At 55.6% G+C, this 14,073-nt stretch overlaps 1 protein-coding gene across 3 annotated transcripts in view; it reads left to right on the plus strand.

Moving 5' to 3' along the window:
• Positions 1-13,767: 13,767 nt before the first annotated feature.
• The window catches only part of Pde9a (phosphodiesterase 9A), a 56,551-nt gene continuing 56,245 nt past the window's right edge, over positions 13,768-14,073 (plus strand). For all 3 annotated transcript variants that reach the window (XM_015478806.2, XM_015478807.2, XM_048803726.1), the window contains exon 1: positions 13,768-13,838. In XM_015478806.2, coding sequence (XP_015334292.1) covers positions 13,804-13,838 — 35 coding nt within the window. In that variant the 5' untranslated portion in view covers positions 13,768-13,803. The remainder of the gene's footprint in view (positions 13,839-14,073) is intronic.

The following is a 14,073-nucleotide window of genomic DNA, read 5'->3' on the forward strand; positions in this document are numbered from 1 at the left end:
GAGGACATGCCCACAAGTGCCAGAACCCTCCACCCCGTCCTGCCCTGACCCAGGCTCACCACAGCTCTCAGGAAAGGGCTGTGACAGTCTCCCTGTAGCCCATCAGGGACCCGCCACCTCAGAAAAGATTCCCATCTACTTAGAATGGAGGCTCCAGCTCTAGCCAGGTCCCTGTGGCTCCTGTAACATGGCCAGAGCAGCACGGCTTAAAACAACAGCGTCTGGGCTGGGCTGTGGCCCGGTGGTACAGCCTGGCCGAGCACGTGCCAGGCCCTGGGTTGGATCCTCAGCACCGCATAATAATAAATAAAGGTCCCGTGTCCAGCTACAACTAAAAATATTGTAAAAAGAAAGAAAGAAAGAAACAGAAGTTGATTCTGGGTGTCCCTGGGCCCACGTGAAGCACAGGCTGCGCCCAGGACCTCCCCGCCTCTCCCAGCTCCGCGGCTGCGCCCCTCCAGCATCGCAGGCCAGGCCCTTCAGCCGTCTGCTCCGGCTGCACCTCTCCTTCTCTCCTTTATCCAGTCTCCCTCCTCCTCCCTTGTAAAGGACACTTGAGATTGCGTTTAGGGCTCACCTGAATAATCCAGGATTATCTCCTTTCAAAATCATTCGTTTAGTTCCATCTGCAGAGACTTGAGCACATAGGGCACTGTCCGCGGGGTGCAGGGTGGCAACGGGGATATCTTCAGGGGTGGGAGGTCTTTCAGCTGCTGCAGGCCGTTGGCCAGGTAGGTGTCAATCCCCTCCTGGCCCGGCTTGCACCTGGCCACCACCCGAGGCTGCAGCCTCACATGCTGCAGGCCTGAGGAGACCGTGCCTTGCTTTCTCCTCCAGCTCGCTTCCACCCTGTCCCTGTGTTCTGACCTCCTCGGGGCCTGCCTCTTCTGCACGTCCACCCCTATTCCTGTGTGTATGGCTGGCACCTCTGCCCTCCCTCACTGCCTCCTGTTAACCCTGCCGGGTTTCACTGAACTCACTCACGATGTGCTAAGCAAACCTGCCTCTTGATAAGGGCTGGGTTACAGCCCATGGCACTGTGGGGGAGGGTGGGCCCTTTAAGAGGTGGAGCCTGGGGAGGCCCCAGCCACTGGGCATGGACCTGGAGGGAGGCGTTGGGACTCGAGCCCCTTCCTCTCTCCCCTTCGCATCCAGCCATGACGTGAGCAGCCCGCTCCACCCACACTCCACCAAGGTGTGCTGCCTCGGGGCCGGGCCACTGACTGTGGGCTACACCAGGAGCCAGCCCTCCTGTTCCTCGGTCCGTCATCTCAGGTGTGGGCAAGGTGGCTTGTTCAGTGGGTCATCTCATGGTGACCGTCGAGCTCTGCCAGGGCAGCAAGGGTGGGGCTCAGGGGCCTCCATCAGATCTCCTCAGACCGCCTCTCCGTGACGCCAGGAGGCTCTGGACACGTGCCACCTGCCCTCTGCCCGCCATCCATGCCTTCCCCTGGCCACCTCACGGTGGTTTGTCCCCACAGGTGGCGTGCTCTCCAGCCTTTGTAATGAGTCAGCCCCTGAGGACACGGGCATCGGCCTTCCCTCCCCTGTCGTGAGGCCTTACTGACTCTGTGAGCCTCGCTACCTGCAAAGCCCCAGCATCGTAGATGTCCACCTTGAAGGGCTACTTTAGGGACCAAAGAAAGTGTGTTTCAACAAATAAACGGCAAGAAAAGGAAAGAGGACCCCTCATCTGTTAGCCAGGACCCTAACAAGGCCCACACGTCGCCCTGGGTGGGTGCTTCATTTTGTTTTGGGGTGTGTCTCCTGATCTTTCATCCCCTTTTCATACCGTTGACTTATTGAAGAGCACGTGTTATCTTTGATCTCAAAGCATGGCTCCAAGGTGTGCGTGTAGACAGGTGGATGTCACCCAACCTGAGCCGTGAGGAGGGACGGTGGCTTCCTTCTATCTTAGACCAGGGGAGGAATGCTGGCGTTACAGACCCCACTGAGATACACATGGAATAACATACCATCTAGAGTGAGCTTAAAAATCTCCCCTGGGGAGCACCGGACGGGAGCAAGAGGGGAAGGGTAGTGCTGAGCCGCGGGATGGGGCCAGGTTGTGCCGCACCGTCCTTGTAATGTGGGTGTCTGAGTGCTTCCCAGAGGACCAGGGCTGTCTTTTAAAGAAAGGGTCAGGGACGCTTAGTAATAAGTGGAGAATTTCGTAATTATTTTTATATTCTTTTTCAAACATGACCTGAAAAAATATTTCCTACTTTGGAAATGAATATGAGGCCTAATACAGATTTTATTTTACCAACCAAGAAAGTGTGGTTACCTGTGTTCAGTGTTAGCCCATTCTGAATGGGACGGTATCGTAAGTATTCTGGAAGCAAGAGGCAGAATCATGTATCATTATATGTAATTCATAGTTAGAGGTAAGTTGCAGAATACATAGATGGATGTGTCAGTGCAGATAGAGACCGATGAGGGATGCATAGGTACCAGGAAGATGGATGGTAGCTGTGATCCTTTCTTAAGTGAACATGTACGTTTGTGGGGAAGGAATAAGTAAAACAGTAGGATGTAGAATTTTGGTCCTAATCTCTTTTGAGCTTATTTTTTTTTATTAAATGGTTTTAATTCTCAGATGCTGAAAAGAAAATGGAAGATTTGCACCCTGGGTTGGAGTTTGGTGGTCCCTGAGGGTGGGTCTGGCCAAGTCCTCACTCCAGGCCTCTGTGTGGATCCAGGAGTCAGTCTGAACTGTGTGACTGCTCTGGGGACGGAGGAAGCCTCTCAGAAGTCCCCGGCAGCTTATGTAAAAACTTAGTAGCTCATAAAAGCTATAAGAGATGAATCACAGTCTACGAGAGGCAGACTAAAAGGAACTTGAGTTGGTTTAGTTTCCTTGAGGGGGGGAGGAACTAAATCAATATTCATTCTGAGTACAGTTAACAATACCCTAATTTGAGAACATGAAAATTCTCAAACAGAAGGTGCATATTCTGCTTCTGGGGAGGGACAATAGCAGAGGCCAGGAGGCCACCGCTGCTCCATCCAGACTGGTGCAGAGTCTGATCTCAGGTGCAAGGGTGTCCTACGCCTTGGGCTCAGAACCAGGTGAGTCCGGGTTTGCATCAGGATCCAGTGCCCAGGCCAGGCTGGGTTCTTCAGTCTCCCCAGTGCCCTTAGCTGTTAAGATGATGATGACGTTGAGCTGTGGGGTCCCCATGAGGACCCAGGGCTTCTGAGGTGCGTGGCTTTGCTTCTGGCCTGATGGTGAGTCAGCCCTGGTTGTTTGGTGGCAATGGTGGTAAGGGCAGCGTTGGCACAGTTATCACAGGGCATAAACCACAGACCACAAAACCCACCCTCACCGAGTGCTCACAGGAGGACACTCTAGCACCAGCACTCCCCGCTCACCACGATGGACAGGCCCGGCACGGAAGGGTGCCGAGGGGCTGACCTGGGTCCAGCAATAGGACCTTCTCTCCCCAAGACTCCTGTCCTGTCTAAGGAAGAAGAGACCAGCACTAATGGGGTGAGGTCACCGATCCTTTACCCTATCAGGCTTTGGGTTCAGCTACTCCTGTGTGGCTGATCCTAGGGACCAGAGGCCTGGAGGCCAGCTGGAGCAATCAGCCTCTTCCTGCAGCATTCCCAGTCGAGGTGGCCTCCATGTTTATGCCAAGAAGAAAACCCAGAAGAGCTGACCAGTCAAGGCTAGGCCTCCTCCCTGCCCTTGCTGGTGAGGTGGCCTCTGCAGGAGGAAGCGGGAGGAAGGTGACTCACAAGTTTGCTGCCACTTTGCTGAGAACTTCCCATGTACCAGGCCCTCCATCTGCCGGGGTGGATCCTCCCAGCACTTCCGTAGGCCAGGTGGGATGACCCCACCTCACAGCTGAAGGTTCAGAGCCTCAGAAAGGTTGAGAACTCTCCCCTGGGTCAAGCTGGCAAGGGGAGGGGCTGCAGCTCAGCTCACGCCCGACCCCTCCTTACCTGCTCCTCTGCCCTCCCTGCACCTGTGTTGAGAGTCAACACACCTGGATCAGTGCACAGCCCAGGGCCATCCTAAAGGTGTGAGACAGCCAGAACATGGATCTGGCCAGCCCTGGGCCGCTCAGTTGGGACAGCCAGCCAAGTACCCCCTGCGCATGGTCAGAGGAAGATCCCCCTGGGCTGCTGTGCAGGTGCAGCAAGGCCCGAGTGCTGGCAGTGCGGCCCCTGACTCACTAAGCGGTAGGACGCTCGGGTCTCAGACCCGCCTGGGCCTTCCCACCCTGCGGACGGTGCTCAGTTGAGGTTCTGAGAGGCAGAAGTGCACTCAGAGAGAACGAACGAGCCTGAATTCCAAGCCCTGGCCCAGAGCCGCAGGGGCCAGCAGAAGCCCCTGCCTACCTAGAAAAGGCCCTGTCCTCCTGCTGGACTGGAGAGAGTGGAGCTGCGCCTAGCTCTCTGCAGCCCCCTCGGAGCCCCCAGGCACCACACCCTTCCTCATTCCAGGTATACGTGGGCTCGGTGGTCCCAGGATGGCTGCAGCTTTAGGAAGGGAGGGTTCTGTGGAGTCCTGGCCCCTGGGCAGAGAGGCCTGGCTGCAGGGCTTTGGCTCAGGATTCAGTGCAACTGTTGGGAAGGAAGACTGGTGGGACAGCTTCTCTTGCCCTTCCTGCATGCCCTTGGGGTCACCAGGCACATGGGCCTCTCAAGCCCTTGGTTTTTGTGAAATCGCTCCACCTATACTCCTGACCAGGGCACAACCTCGGAACTTCTCCTCCCCATCCCAGGAGCCCGGCCTCCTCCTCTGATCGGATTCTTGTTCCTCCACCCTCGGCCCCTCTGCGTCTTCCCACCTCTCTGATTTTCCCCTGGCGCCTCCCTCTCACACCAGTCCCCCCACACTCCCAGCTCTATGCTATTTAAGTTCTGATTCCCATCCTTTGGCTAACGGTCGTTTAATTTCCTCATGTGTTTGGCTTAATGCCGAAGAGTATTCTTTCCCAATAAAAACGGTAAAGACCTTTCATTTTCTCAGGAGGAGCTTATGTAAATGCAGCAGTGCATTTCATAAGCTGGTTCTGTTTCCTGCGGCTCCCTTGGCTTGGGGAGCTCTGTGACTTTTTCCTTGGTTATGAAAGTCCTACATATTCATCATAGGAAATGAGAAAAATGGAGACTGATACCAGGAAGAGATTACAACATTACCCCAGCACCCGGAGGAAGCTTGATGCTATGGTCTCAGGGCCGGGCCTGCTGCTATTTCTCGTGCAGGTGTGCATACATCTGTGCGTCTGTGCGTGTGTGAACGTGTGTGTGTGGCTTGCTCGTACAGTTTTGTGCCCTACTGTTTTCATTTGGGTACGTTGGAGCAGCTCCCAAAGCAGCACTGAACGGTCTTAAGAACATGATTCCACAGCCTCCATTATCTCGTGGAGACGTCCTAAACCATCACTGTCTCCTGCGTATGAAGACAGCGTCTCCCATTTCCCTGCGGTAGGCCAGGCACCATGCGCAGGGGCAGCCCTCGCTGTGCCTCTGCTGGTGCAGCGGCCGCACCCAGCAGGGTTCCGGCAGGAGCCTGACGTGACCTGCTTGCTGTGAAATCTAGAGAGGATTCCGAGGAGGCACCAGGCAGCACCTGGCACCTCACGGACACTCGTGCCACCATGCTGGTTCTTGCTGCTTCCCTAAGAGCAGTTCTGGAGATGGGGCTGCGGCCCCCAGGGTGCACACGTCACCCCCCGCCCTTCTCAGGGTCGTGTGGAGGCCCATTCCCAGTGTCCTCTTCACAACCAGGCGGCCAAGCTGTCCCTTGTTCACATAAACTCCTGGGCACACTGGGGCAGTAGGGAGAACGGGGAGCCCAGGGTGCCCGTGCTCCCGGGGAGTGTTGCAGGATGCAGCTCCGCACGGTGTCCTGGCGTGGCCATGGGCCCCGCCTGCAGGTCCAGAGCCCTCTTGTTGCCCTCCTTGGTTCTACATATGGTGACGTCTGTGCGGGTTCTTCTCTTCATCTGCCTGGTCACTAGACCTGCTCATCACTCTGGGGGTCCCTTTTCCACCCACTCCCGCCAGACTCCTAGAGGACGTTCATCTCTGTGGCTGAATTTTGGTCATTTTAAAACTGTTATACACATGGAATTTGCAGAATGTGACCTTTGGGGATGGGCGTGGTTCACTTAGCATAGTTCTCTCGAGACCCATGCACCTTTCCATGTGTCAATGGCCCCATTTCCTTGCTAGGTAGTGTTCTGGGGCATGGAGGTGGCTGTTGGCCTAACGTTTCCCCACAGTAGGGCGCTGGGCCATTTCCAGTATTTGCTGCCCATGGCCAGTCCCCAGTATTTGCCTTCAGTTTCTCGGCGGCCGTGTGGCTGTTTTGGAATCAGTACCCTTATTCTGGTTGGTTGGAATACCTCTAGTGTCAACTTGACATTTATAATTAACCAGCACCCTCAAGGTACTCAGTAAATCCAAACATGAGATTCCCAAAGGGCTGAGATCAATGGCCACTTCAAATCTAGCCAGAGAGCGGGCAGTGAAGGTGGCAGGGTGGGGTGTCCAGCCAGCCTCACAGGGCCAGGTCCCTGTGAGGGACCTCTCCCGCCTTGGGCGGGGCTTTGAGGAGGAGGGATCCCTTCTTCCCTCTACCCGCCAGGGGCTCGGCATCAGATACCACATGCCCTGGCCCTCATCTGCAACAGTGGCCATTTAAAATCCTCGGAGGAGAGACCACAGAAGAATTGAAACAAGGGAATTTTGCTAGAGATTTGTTACTCCAAGTTCAAAGAAGCTCCCTGAAAACTGTTGCTAAGGCAGTTGAATAAAAAAATTGCACAGTTGGAGTAAGCAATAACCACGAGATGGTGAACGTAATTGTGTGTTTTACAACAGCCAACCCCAAAGCGCGACTTGCCCGACATGTTTTTAATGATTTGAGAGGTGACATGTGTTTTCAGGGATGTGGAAAGAAAACTCACGCTGTCTGGTTCCCCAGCCTTGTAGGACCATCTCCTTGGTGAGGATGTGACCGTCCTCCCAGAGCACCCTGGCCATGGCTGCTCCCGCAGGGCTGGGTTGGGTGTTCTCACCCCTCCAGCCTGCTGGGCTGAACCCAAACCCTAACTGCCACGTGCTGGTGTATCTGTCCAGGATTCGGAGTATTTCCTAACGTAGAATCAACCGTGCCTGTGTAGGAAGCCACGGTTCCTGGTCGTCCTTGACTTTGTGCCAGTCCAAACCTGACAGAGCAGCAAGAAATTCCCGAGGCAGCTGTAGGACTGTGCCTCCAACAGAACTAGGAAATGGAACTCCCTCCCGGGACAGGAGATGATCAGCTCAGAGCATGGAGAGCCAGGGGCTTGGCTGCCTCCATCTGCTCTGTGATTTCCAGCCCTTCTGCCCAGCTCCTCATTGCCCAGAAGAGGGAACAGTCTCCTGGCAGCCATTACCAACCCCATTTGCATTGAATAGAAGCCGCAGTGTCTAGGGTGAATAGGGCAGAGACAACAGAGTCCTTCTTATATCTCACACCCACATCCAAAGGCACTGTGCCAGGCATCCTCAGCGTCCTGCCTGCCCTGCACCCAGCAGGAATGCCTACCTGAGCTGCCCTTCCTGGGAAGCAGGCTGGGCCCGCAGATGGCCTCCAAGGGTCCTGGGTCAGCCACCTTGAGAAAGGAACAGGGAGAAGCAGAAGTAAAGCCAGCGATGGAATTAAACCAGCTCTCCACAAAATTTTTTAAAAAAAACCTTCCCACGTGTGTGAATATTCATGCAAATTTCACGTAGTATGCGTAGGGGGCGGGCATCCTTGAACGCACACCTCCAAATTTCGGAACTGAGCTGGACAAATGGAACAGGACTCCTGATGTACAGCCAGCGTCTCCCAGGAGCCATACCCGGCCTCCGTGTCTAGACACAGATGTAGCTGCCAGGACCACGTGGCAAGGGCCACACGAGCCCGGCAGGTGCTGGGCCTGCCACAGAGCCAGATGCAGATGAGGTGCTGGAGCCAGGTCCAGAGATGGGGGGGTTTAAAAAGGTGGTGCGCACCAGCCCCTCTCCCGAGTGCCGGGCTCAGAGCCTGATGTGTGCTCCTCCAAACCTGGGCCTGTCACTGTCCTCAGCCCCGCTGCTGGGTCTGCTCCTGGGCTGAAGAACTGTAGCAGAGGAACCTCGCTGGGCTGGCCCACTCCAAGCCCCTAAAAGGCAGCTCGGCCTTAACTGCACCCTTCACATCCCTAAAACCAAGCTGAGCCATGAAGCTCAGGTCACCTGTGACCTTAGAGACCCCAACCAGCAGGAGGTTCAGCCCTGGTCGTGGTGTGGACCCCAGGGTGCACCCTGGCCTCTTCCCGAGGTCCTCCCTGCAGTGCACAGGGCTCTCATCTGCGTGGCTGCCTCTCATCTGTCCTGTTTGCCATTCCGGGCATGTCATCCAGCCTGAATTGCGCTCCACCACCAGCGCCTCCTTACTCTGTCTCCTCTACCCTCACGGCGCCCTTCCCAATCTTGCCGCACTGCGTACTGAGATCACAGCCGCATTTACAGGGTGGGAGGCTGGCGAGAAGCCTTCGGAGGAACGCGGGAACCCTTTGTTCTGTGCTCTGGTTTTACAGTAAGACCGGAGCACCCGGAGCTGGAGTGTAGCCAGGATCCACCTCCCTTAGCTGAACGGATGGGAAACCTGGCCATCTGGGGCTTCTGCCTTGTGGAGTGCAGATGCACCTAGTGGGCCTCGGAATGGGAACCTGAGAGGTCCCTTACTGCGTCCCCTTGCGCAGTCTTTGGATGGGGTGTGCAGAGACCAAAGGGAGCCCCAAACCACTCAGCATTCTGTCAGCAGAACCGCGTCCCCAGAAGAGGCCTCTGGACCCAGCCTCAAAGCCAGTTCAGAAACTCATTCCTTCTTCCTGTGTCTCCAGCCAGAGGCCACCTGGAGGTCCCTGCCCTGCTCAGGGTTCTGGTTGAGACACTCTGAACTGCAGGCAGCGTCTCTCCTGTGCCAGTTGCAGGTGGCCTGAGCTCAGGTGCAGCGAGGTGGGCGCGGGATGATCAGTCTCCCATGGCGGCCAGCCGTCCACTTCCCTTCCTCTGCAGCCTCCCCTGCCCTCTTTGCCCTCGGCTCCTGCCCTGTCCCTCCCTGGGCGCTGCTCCTTCCTACTCTTCCCTCAGGTGGCCACTTGTGAACATCCCAGCAAGGAGGCCCTGTGACACTGAGCTCGCCACCAGCTCCAACTCTCAGTAAGAGTCTCTTGGGGGAAGTGAGATTGGTCACCAGCTGGGTAGTGGTAGGTCAAGGGGGCAGGGCAGGAGCACCAGGAGCCACGGTGTCCTGTCCAGGGCTCTAGGGAGCAGGCTGGATGCCACTCAGTGAGACTCCATGTGCCATGGTGGGTGCAGGCTGCCCACTGCAGTCCCCCGGCTCTTGCTCCTAAGTCTCCACTTGAAAGGAAAAGCTCAGGGAATGCTTGCCACATAGGTCCCCCATCCAGCCAACCTGACAGGGCCATGCCATGACAACCCACCCAGGGACTGGGCAGAGATCGTCCTGGGTCCCCCTTTGCCTTCCTGGCCCACAGGAGCCCTGCACACCCAAGAAACCCCGAGTTGGCCCAGAGCGCCCAGGTGTGCTCAGCCACAGCCACTCTTGCCCTGGACTGACTGCCACAGGACCCTGGCTGCGAGCGTGCCCCTGGGGGCCTCTCCTGCCTTCCCAAGGGCAAGGGGGCAACTTTTCCCGGACAAGCCCTAGGAACGGAGGAGCTGAGCCACACACCATGGCTCCCCAGTGCAGGAGATCTGCAGGTGGGAGTGTGGCCTCCCACTAAAATAGTCAGGTGGTGAAAGATCACCGTGGGCATTTGGCCACTTGGAGACCGCGAGACTGCGAGAGCCTTGCACCACTATCAGAGCACTTCAGAGCCACCTGGGTAGTCAACAGGCATGAAGTTGAATTTTGTATTCAGCCCGGTGGGCTTTTGAGTCATTTTTTTCTGTTGTCCTAGGGATTAAACCCAGGGGTGCTCTACCACCAAGCTGCATCCCCAGCCCTTTGTATTTTTGAATTTTGAGATAGGGTCTAAGTTGCTGAGGCTGGCCTTGAACTTGCGGTCCTCCTGCCTGGGCCTCCTGAGTAGCTGGGATCGGAGGTGTGCACCACCCTGTCTGGCTGAGTAATTCTCTCACATGCCCCCTGCACGCTTGCTCCCCCTGCCCTGAGAGGCAGGTGATACTGATACTGCAGTTGTTTACAGATTGGTGAACTGAGGTTCCTGTGGTCACAGTCTTGCCCCTAGGGTGCAGGAGGAGACAGCAGGTGAAGGGGTGATGTTAAGGGCAGAACTTCAACCCCAAATCCACCGCTCTGACACGGTTCCAGAGGGAGGCTGGGCTGAGTGAAGAGCATCCTCAGGCAGCCCCTGGGGGTCAGCAGACAGCCACCCCTGGCTGGCTGGGCCTGGGCAGCTCGGGCATCTCTGTGTGCCTCAGTTTCCTGTTTCCCCACTTTCAAGTGGCTCCTGGCTTGTGGTTGGTGCCCGGCGAGTACAGGATCCTCCCCCGCGGGCATCCCAAGGCTCCCAGACACCGCAGTTCCCCGACTCGCAGAGGGCTCAGCTGAACATGGAGAAGGATCAATATCCGGCCGAGAGCAGGGCTCTGTCTTCTCATTTATCTCCCATCTCGTTCTAGTATCACGGCATGCCAATCAAACCACATGGAAGGTTCGGGGTGACTTGCCACGCTTGCTTATGACCTCCAGTGCTGATATGCCCCCAAGCTGGATGGCTACACCAAATTCTTGGTGCCTCTGTGTCTCCTGCTTACATTTCAGCTCATTAGCTGTGTGTGTGTGTGTGTGTGTGTGTGTGTGTTCGTTCTCTGTTTCTGGATGAAGGACAGAAGGTTTACAGAGCTGTTCAGCATGTGGCTGTGCATCCCTGTGCCTCCTGACACGCGGCCCTGGGGCCTTCTGGGGCCATGAGTGGTGGCGGGCAGGGGTCCCAGTTGGTAACAGCTGGTCGAGGCTGGGTGCTTCCCTGACACAGCCCCATCCTCGGGGCTCCTGTGAGCTTCCTGCTCAGTGTCCCTTGGCCCTGCTGCAGGCTAATTCACAAGGACAAAAGATATGTAATGACCCCACGTCACAGATCTTCCCTTGGCTCCTTAATTGAATGAGGGAACTGGTAAGATGTCACGACCAGTTCCAGAGAGCCATGGAAACCAAACCTGTCCTGGAGTAGAGGAGGAGGAGGAGGGATGTACCAGAGACAAGGATCCTTCTCCCCTGGAGGCCTCCAGTGAAATCTTTCTTGCTTATTCCAAATTTCCTTGCAACCTCCCGCCTTTTGCCCAAAAGAGTCTCAAAGAAGCACCATTCTCAGTAACAGTGGGGCTGGGCTGGCGAGGTGGCAGGATTGTTGCGCAGAGGTGGCAGGAGTGTTGGGTGCCCCAGTGGCCTCTTTTGAGTTTGGCTTGCTGGGAGACTTCATAATTAGTCTTTTAAAAGCCTCCATTATACGCTGTCCTGAGGCCAGGAAGCCAAGCTCAGAAAAATCAAGGCTCTTCCTTTGGATTTCACTTGTAGTCCTTTGTCATAAATCTGGGTGATTCCTGGGGCCCCACCTGGACCCACTGTGTGGGAATCCCAGAGCTGGGCTCGCCCAGAGCCGCAACACTGTTGCTGAGTAATGGTAGACCCTATCCTATTGGGAGATGGTATTAAAACCATATCAATCCTTGAAACAGGCCCAGCCAGCAAGCCCTCAGCAGCTATGGACTGGACGCTCTCTGAGTTGGCCTTGCTCTGCAGGACCTGTCCCCCTTCTCCAGAAGTCTTGGGCCAATCAAATATTCAAAAAAAGAGGCTTCCTGCCTTCCTCTTCTGCAGCTTCCAGCCTGGAGTCTGTGAGCCCACAAAGTACATCGGCCCAAGGAGAATGAGCTGCTCAGAGGACCAAATGGGAAAGCTAGAACCTGGCCCACCTTGGTGGGTCAGCAGCCAGGACCCCAGACTCAGCCCTGCTGGGCTCTGGCAGAAAGGCTGGGCGTGGACTGAGCCCATGCTGCAGACGGGCACGGTGGAACGAGGCCGGGTTTGGGGGCCGGTAAAGGCAGGCCTCCTCTGACGGTGAGGTCGAGGCACCTGCCACTCATGAGGAGAAGGCAGGACCAAGAGCCAGGGGTGGGGGACAGGGAGGGCTTAGCCAGGACACAGGCTACAGGGAACACACCCTGGAACCTCCCGTACCCTGTGGGCACGAGGAGCCAGCACAGGCCTTGCAAGGCAAAGTGGCCATCAGGGGAGGGGACAGAGATGAGGCCAGAGGACCAGGGTGACCAGGGCTGAGCTGGGCCAGCAGCCAGACTGGGCACCAGGGCTGACCAGCAGTACTGGTGGTGCAGCTCCGAGGGTGGACACAGGTGTGAGCAGATGTGCTCTTTGCCTTATTGCTACCGGAATAGTGGCACTCAGGAAGTGTCACTGGCCATAGGAAGGCTGTTTAGGGAGGAAAGTCTGTTTTCCATATCTCTCTGTTTCCAAGAAAAGGAAAAGCAAACTAAGCTAAGTAATAATAATAATAATAATAATAATAATAATAATGTGACAGGCACCAAAAAATAGCCATCTTCTCAGGCTTGCTCCTCACCCACCCCCGGGGGCTCATGCTGTTTAGCAAAAGACCAGGGACAGCAGTAGCCAGGGAACATGTTGAAGGAACACAGCCATTATGAGGAAATGGGGCCTGGTGTGGACTGTCCCTGGAGGAGTCACCCCCAATACCCCCAGTGGAGGCCAAGAGCTGGAGGGGTCACCTGTAGATACCTTTTTTTTCTGTACACACATATATAACTATGATAAAGTTTAATTTATAAATTAGGCACAGACAGAGATTAGCAACTAAAAAAATACATCAATTACTGCATCACGTAAAACAAGGGTCACTTGCACACAAACACTGTGATGCCTCCATAGTCAGCCTGATAAGCAAGACAGCCAGGTGATAACAGGCAGGTAGTGCATACTGTGTGGATACTCTGGACAGAGAGATGATACCTGTTGTAGGCAGGATGGAGCATGTAATCTAAAACTTATGAACTGTTTATTCCTGGAATTTTCCATTTAATAATTGCAGACCCTGGTTGACCACAGGTAACTGGAAGGTGACATCATGGATAAGGGAGGGCACTGTTGTACTTGAAATCCCCCCTCCCCAAGAGGGCTGCGCAGGACCAAAACTCAGTCTGGACCTGCTGGACAAGAAATACCAATGTACACTGGGGTTTTTCTCCTCCCAGCCTAGCACAGGCGGTGTGTGCTGTAATCTTACATGCAATTCATGTTTTACACCAACTATTCCCAGCTGCTTTGTTGAGATTCTGATCCCCCCTCTTTGATTTAGTCATTCAGTCTCAGTCCCTCGGTTCCCCAGATCTGAAAAGGCAATCTTTTTAAAGTTAATGAGCTTAAATTTGCTTTTTTAATGTCAGAGACCCACGAGATAATTGGAGACTCGCTGGGATGCAGCAGCTCTAAGCCTCGCAGGCACTGATTCTGTACCAGGCGTTGGCGAGGTCACTGGCCGCAGGCAGGGTCCCTTATCTTTCACACCCCAACAAAAGCATGAAGTTTTCACAACCTGTATGAATCACCCAAGTGAGGAGACATGCGTGGGACATCCCAGAGCCCAGCATCAAGGTTTTTCTTTTTAAAATAAGCCTCAGGTCAGAACAGAGAGGAAGCACAGGGAATCTGACGTCGCCATGGAAACCGGCTGCCCGCTGTGCCTCACCGCCCGGGCTTCTGTTTTGTAGGTGGTTTTCAGCAAGTACTGCAACTCCAGCGACATCATGGACCTGTTCTGCATCGCCACGGGCCTGCCGCGGTGAGTGCTGCCAGTGGGCTTAGATGGGCAGCCCCCGCACGGCCGCTCTTCCAAGTCAGCCAACCAAGCCCCACAGAGGACGGGCACACCTCTGCCACCGCCCCAGCAGGTGTTGGCTGTGTCCACGTGGAGAGGAGTGCCACTGGACCAGACGAGGCACCAGTGCCCTTCCCAGGCTGGTTCCCCTTCCGGTTGTTCACCTGCTGTGGGAGAAAGGAGGGCGATGTGGGGGGGG

This window comes from Marmota marmota, unplaced genomic scaffold (assembly GCF_001458135.2).
Source record: "Marmota marmota marmota unplaced genomic scaffold, marMar, whole genome shotgun sequence".
NCBI classification, from domain to species: domain Eukaryota; kingdom Metazoa; phylum Chordata; class Mammalia; order Rodentia; family Sciuridae; genus Marmota; species Marmota marmota.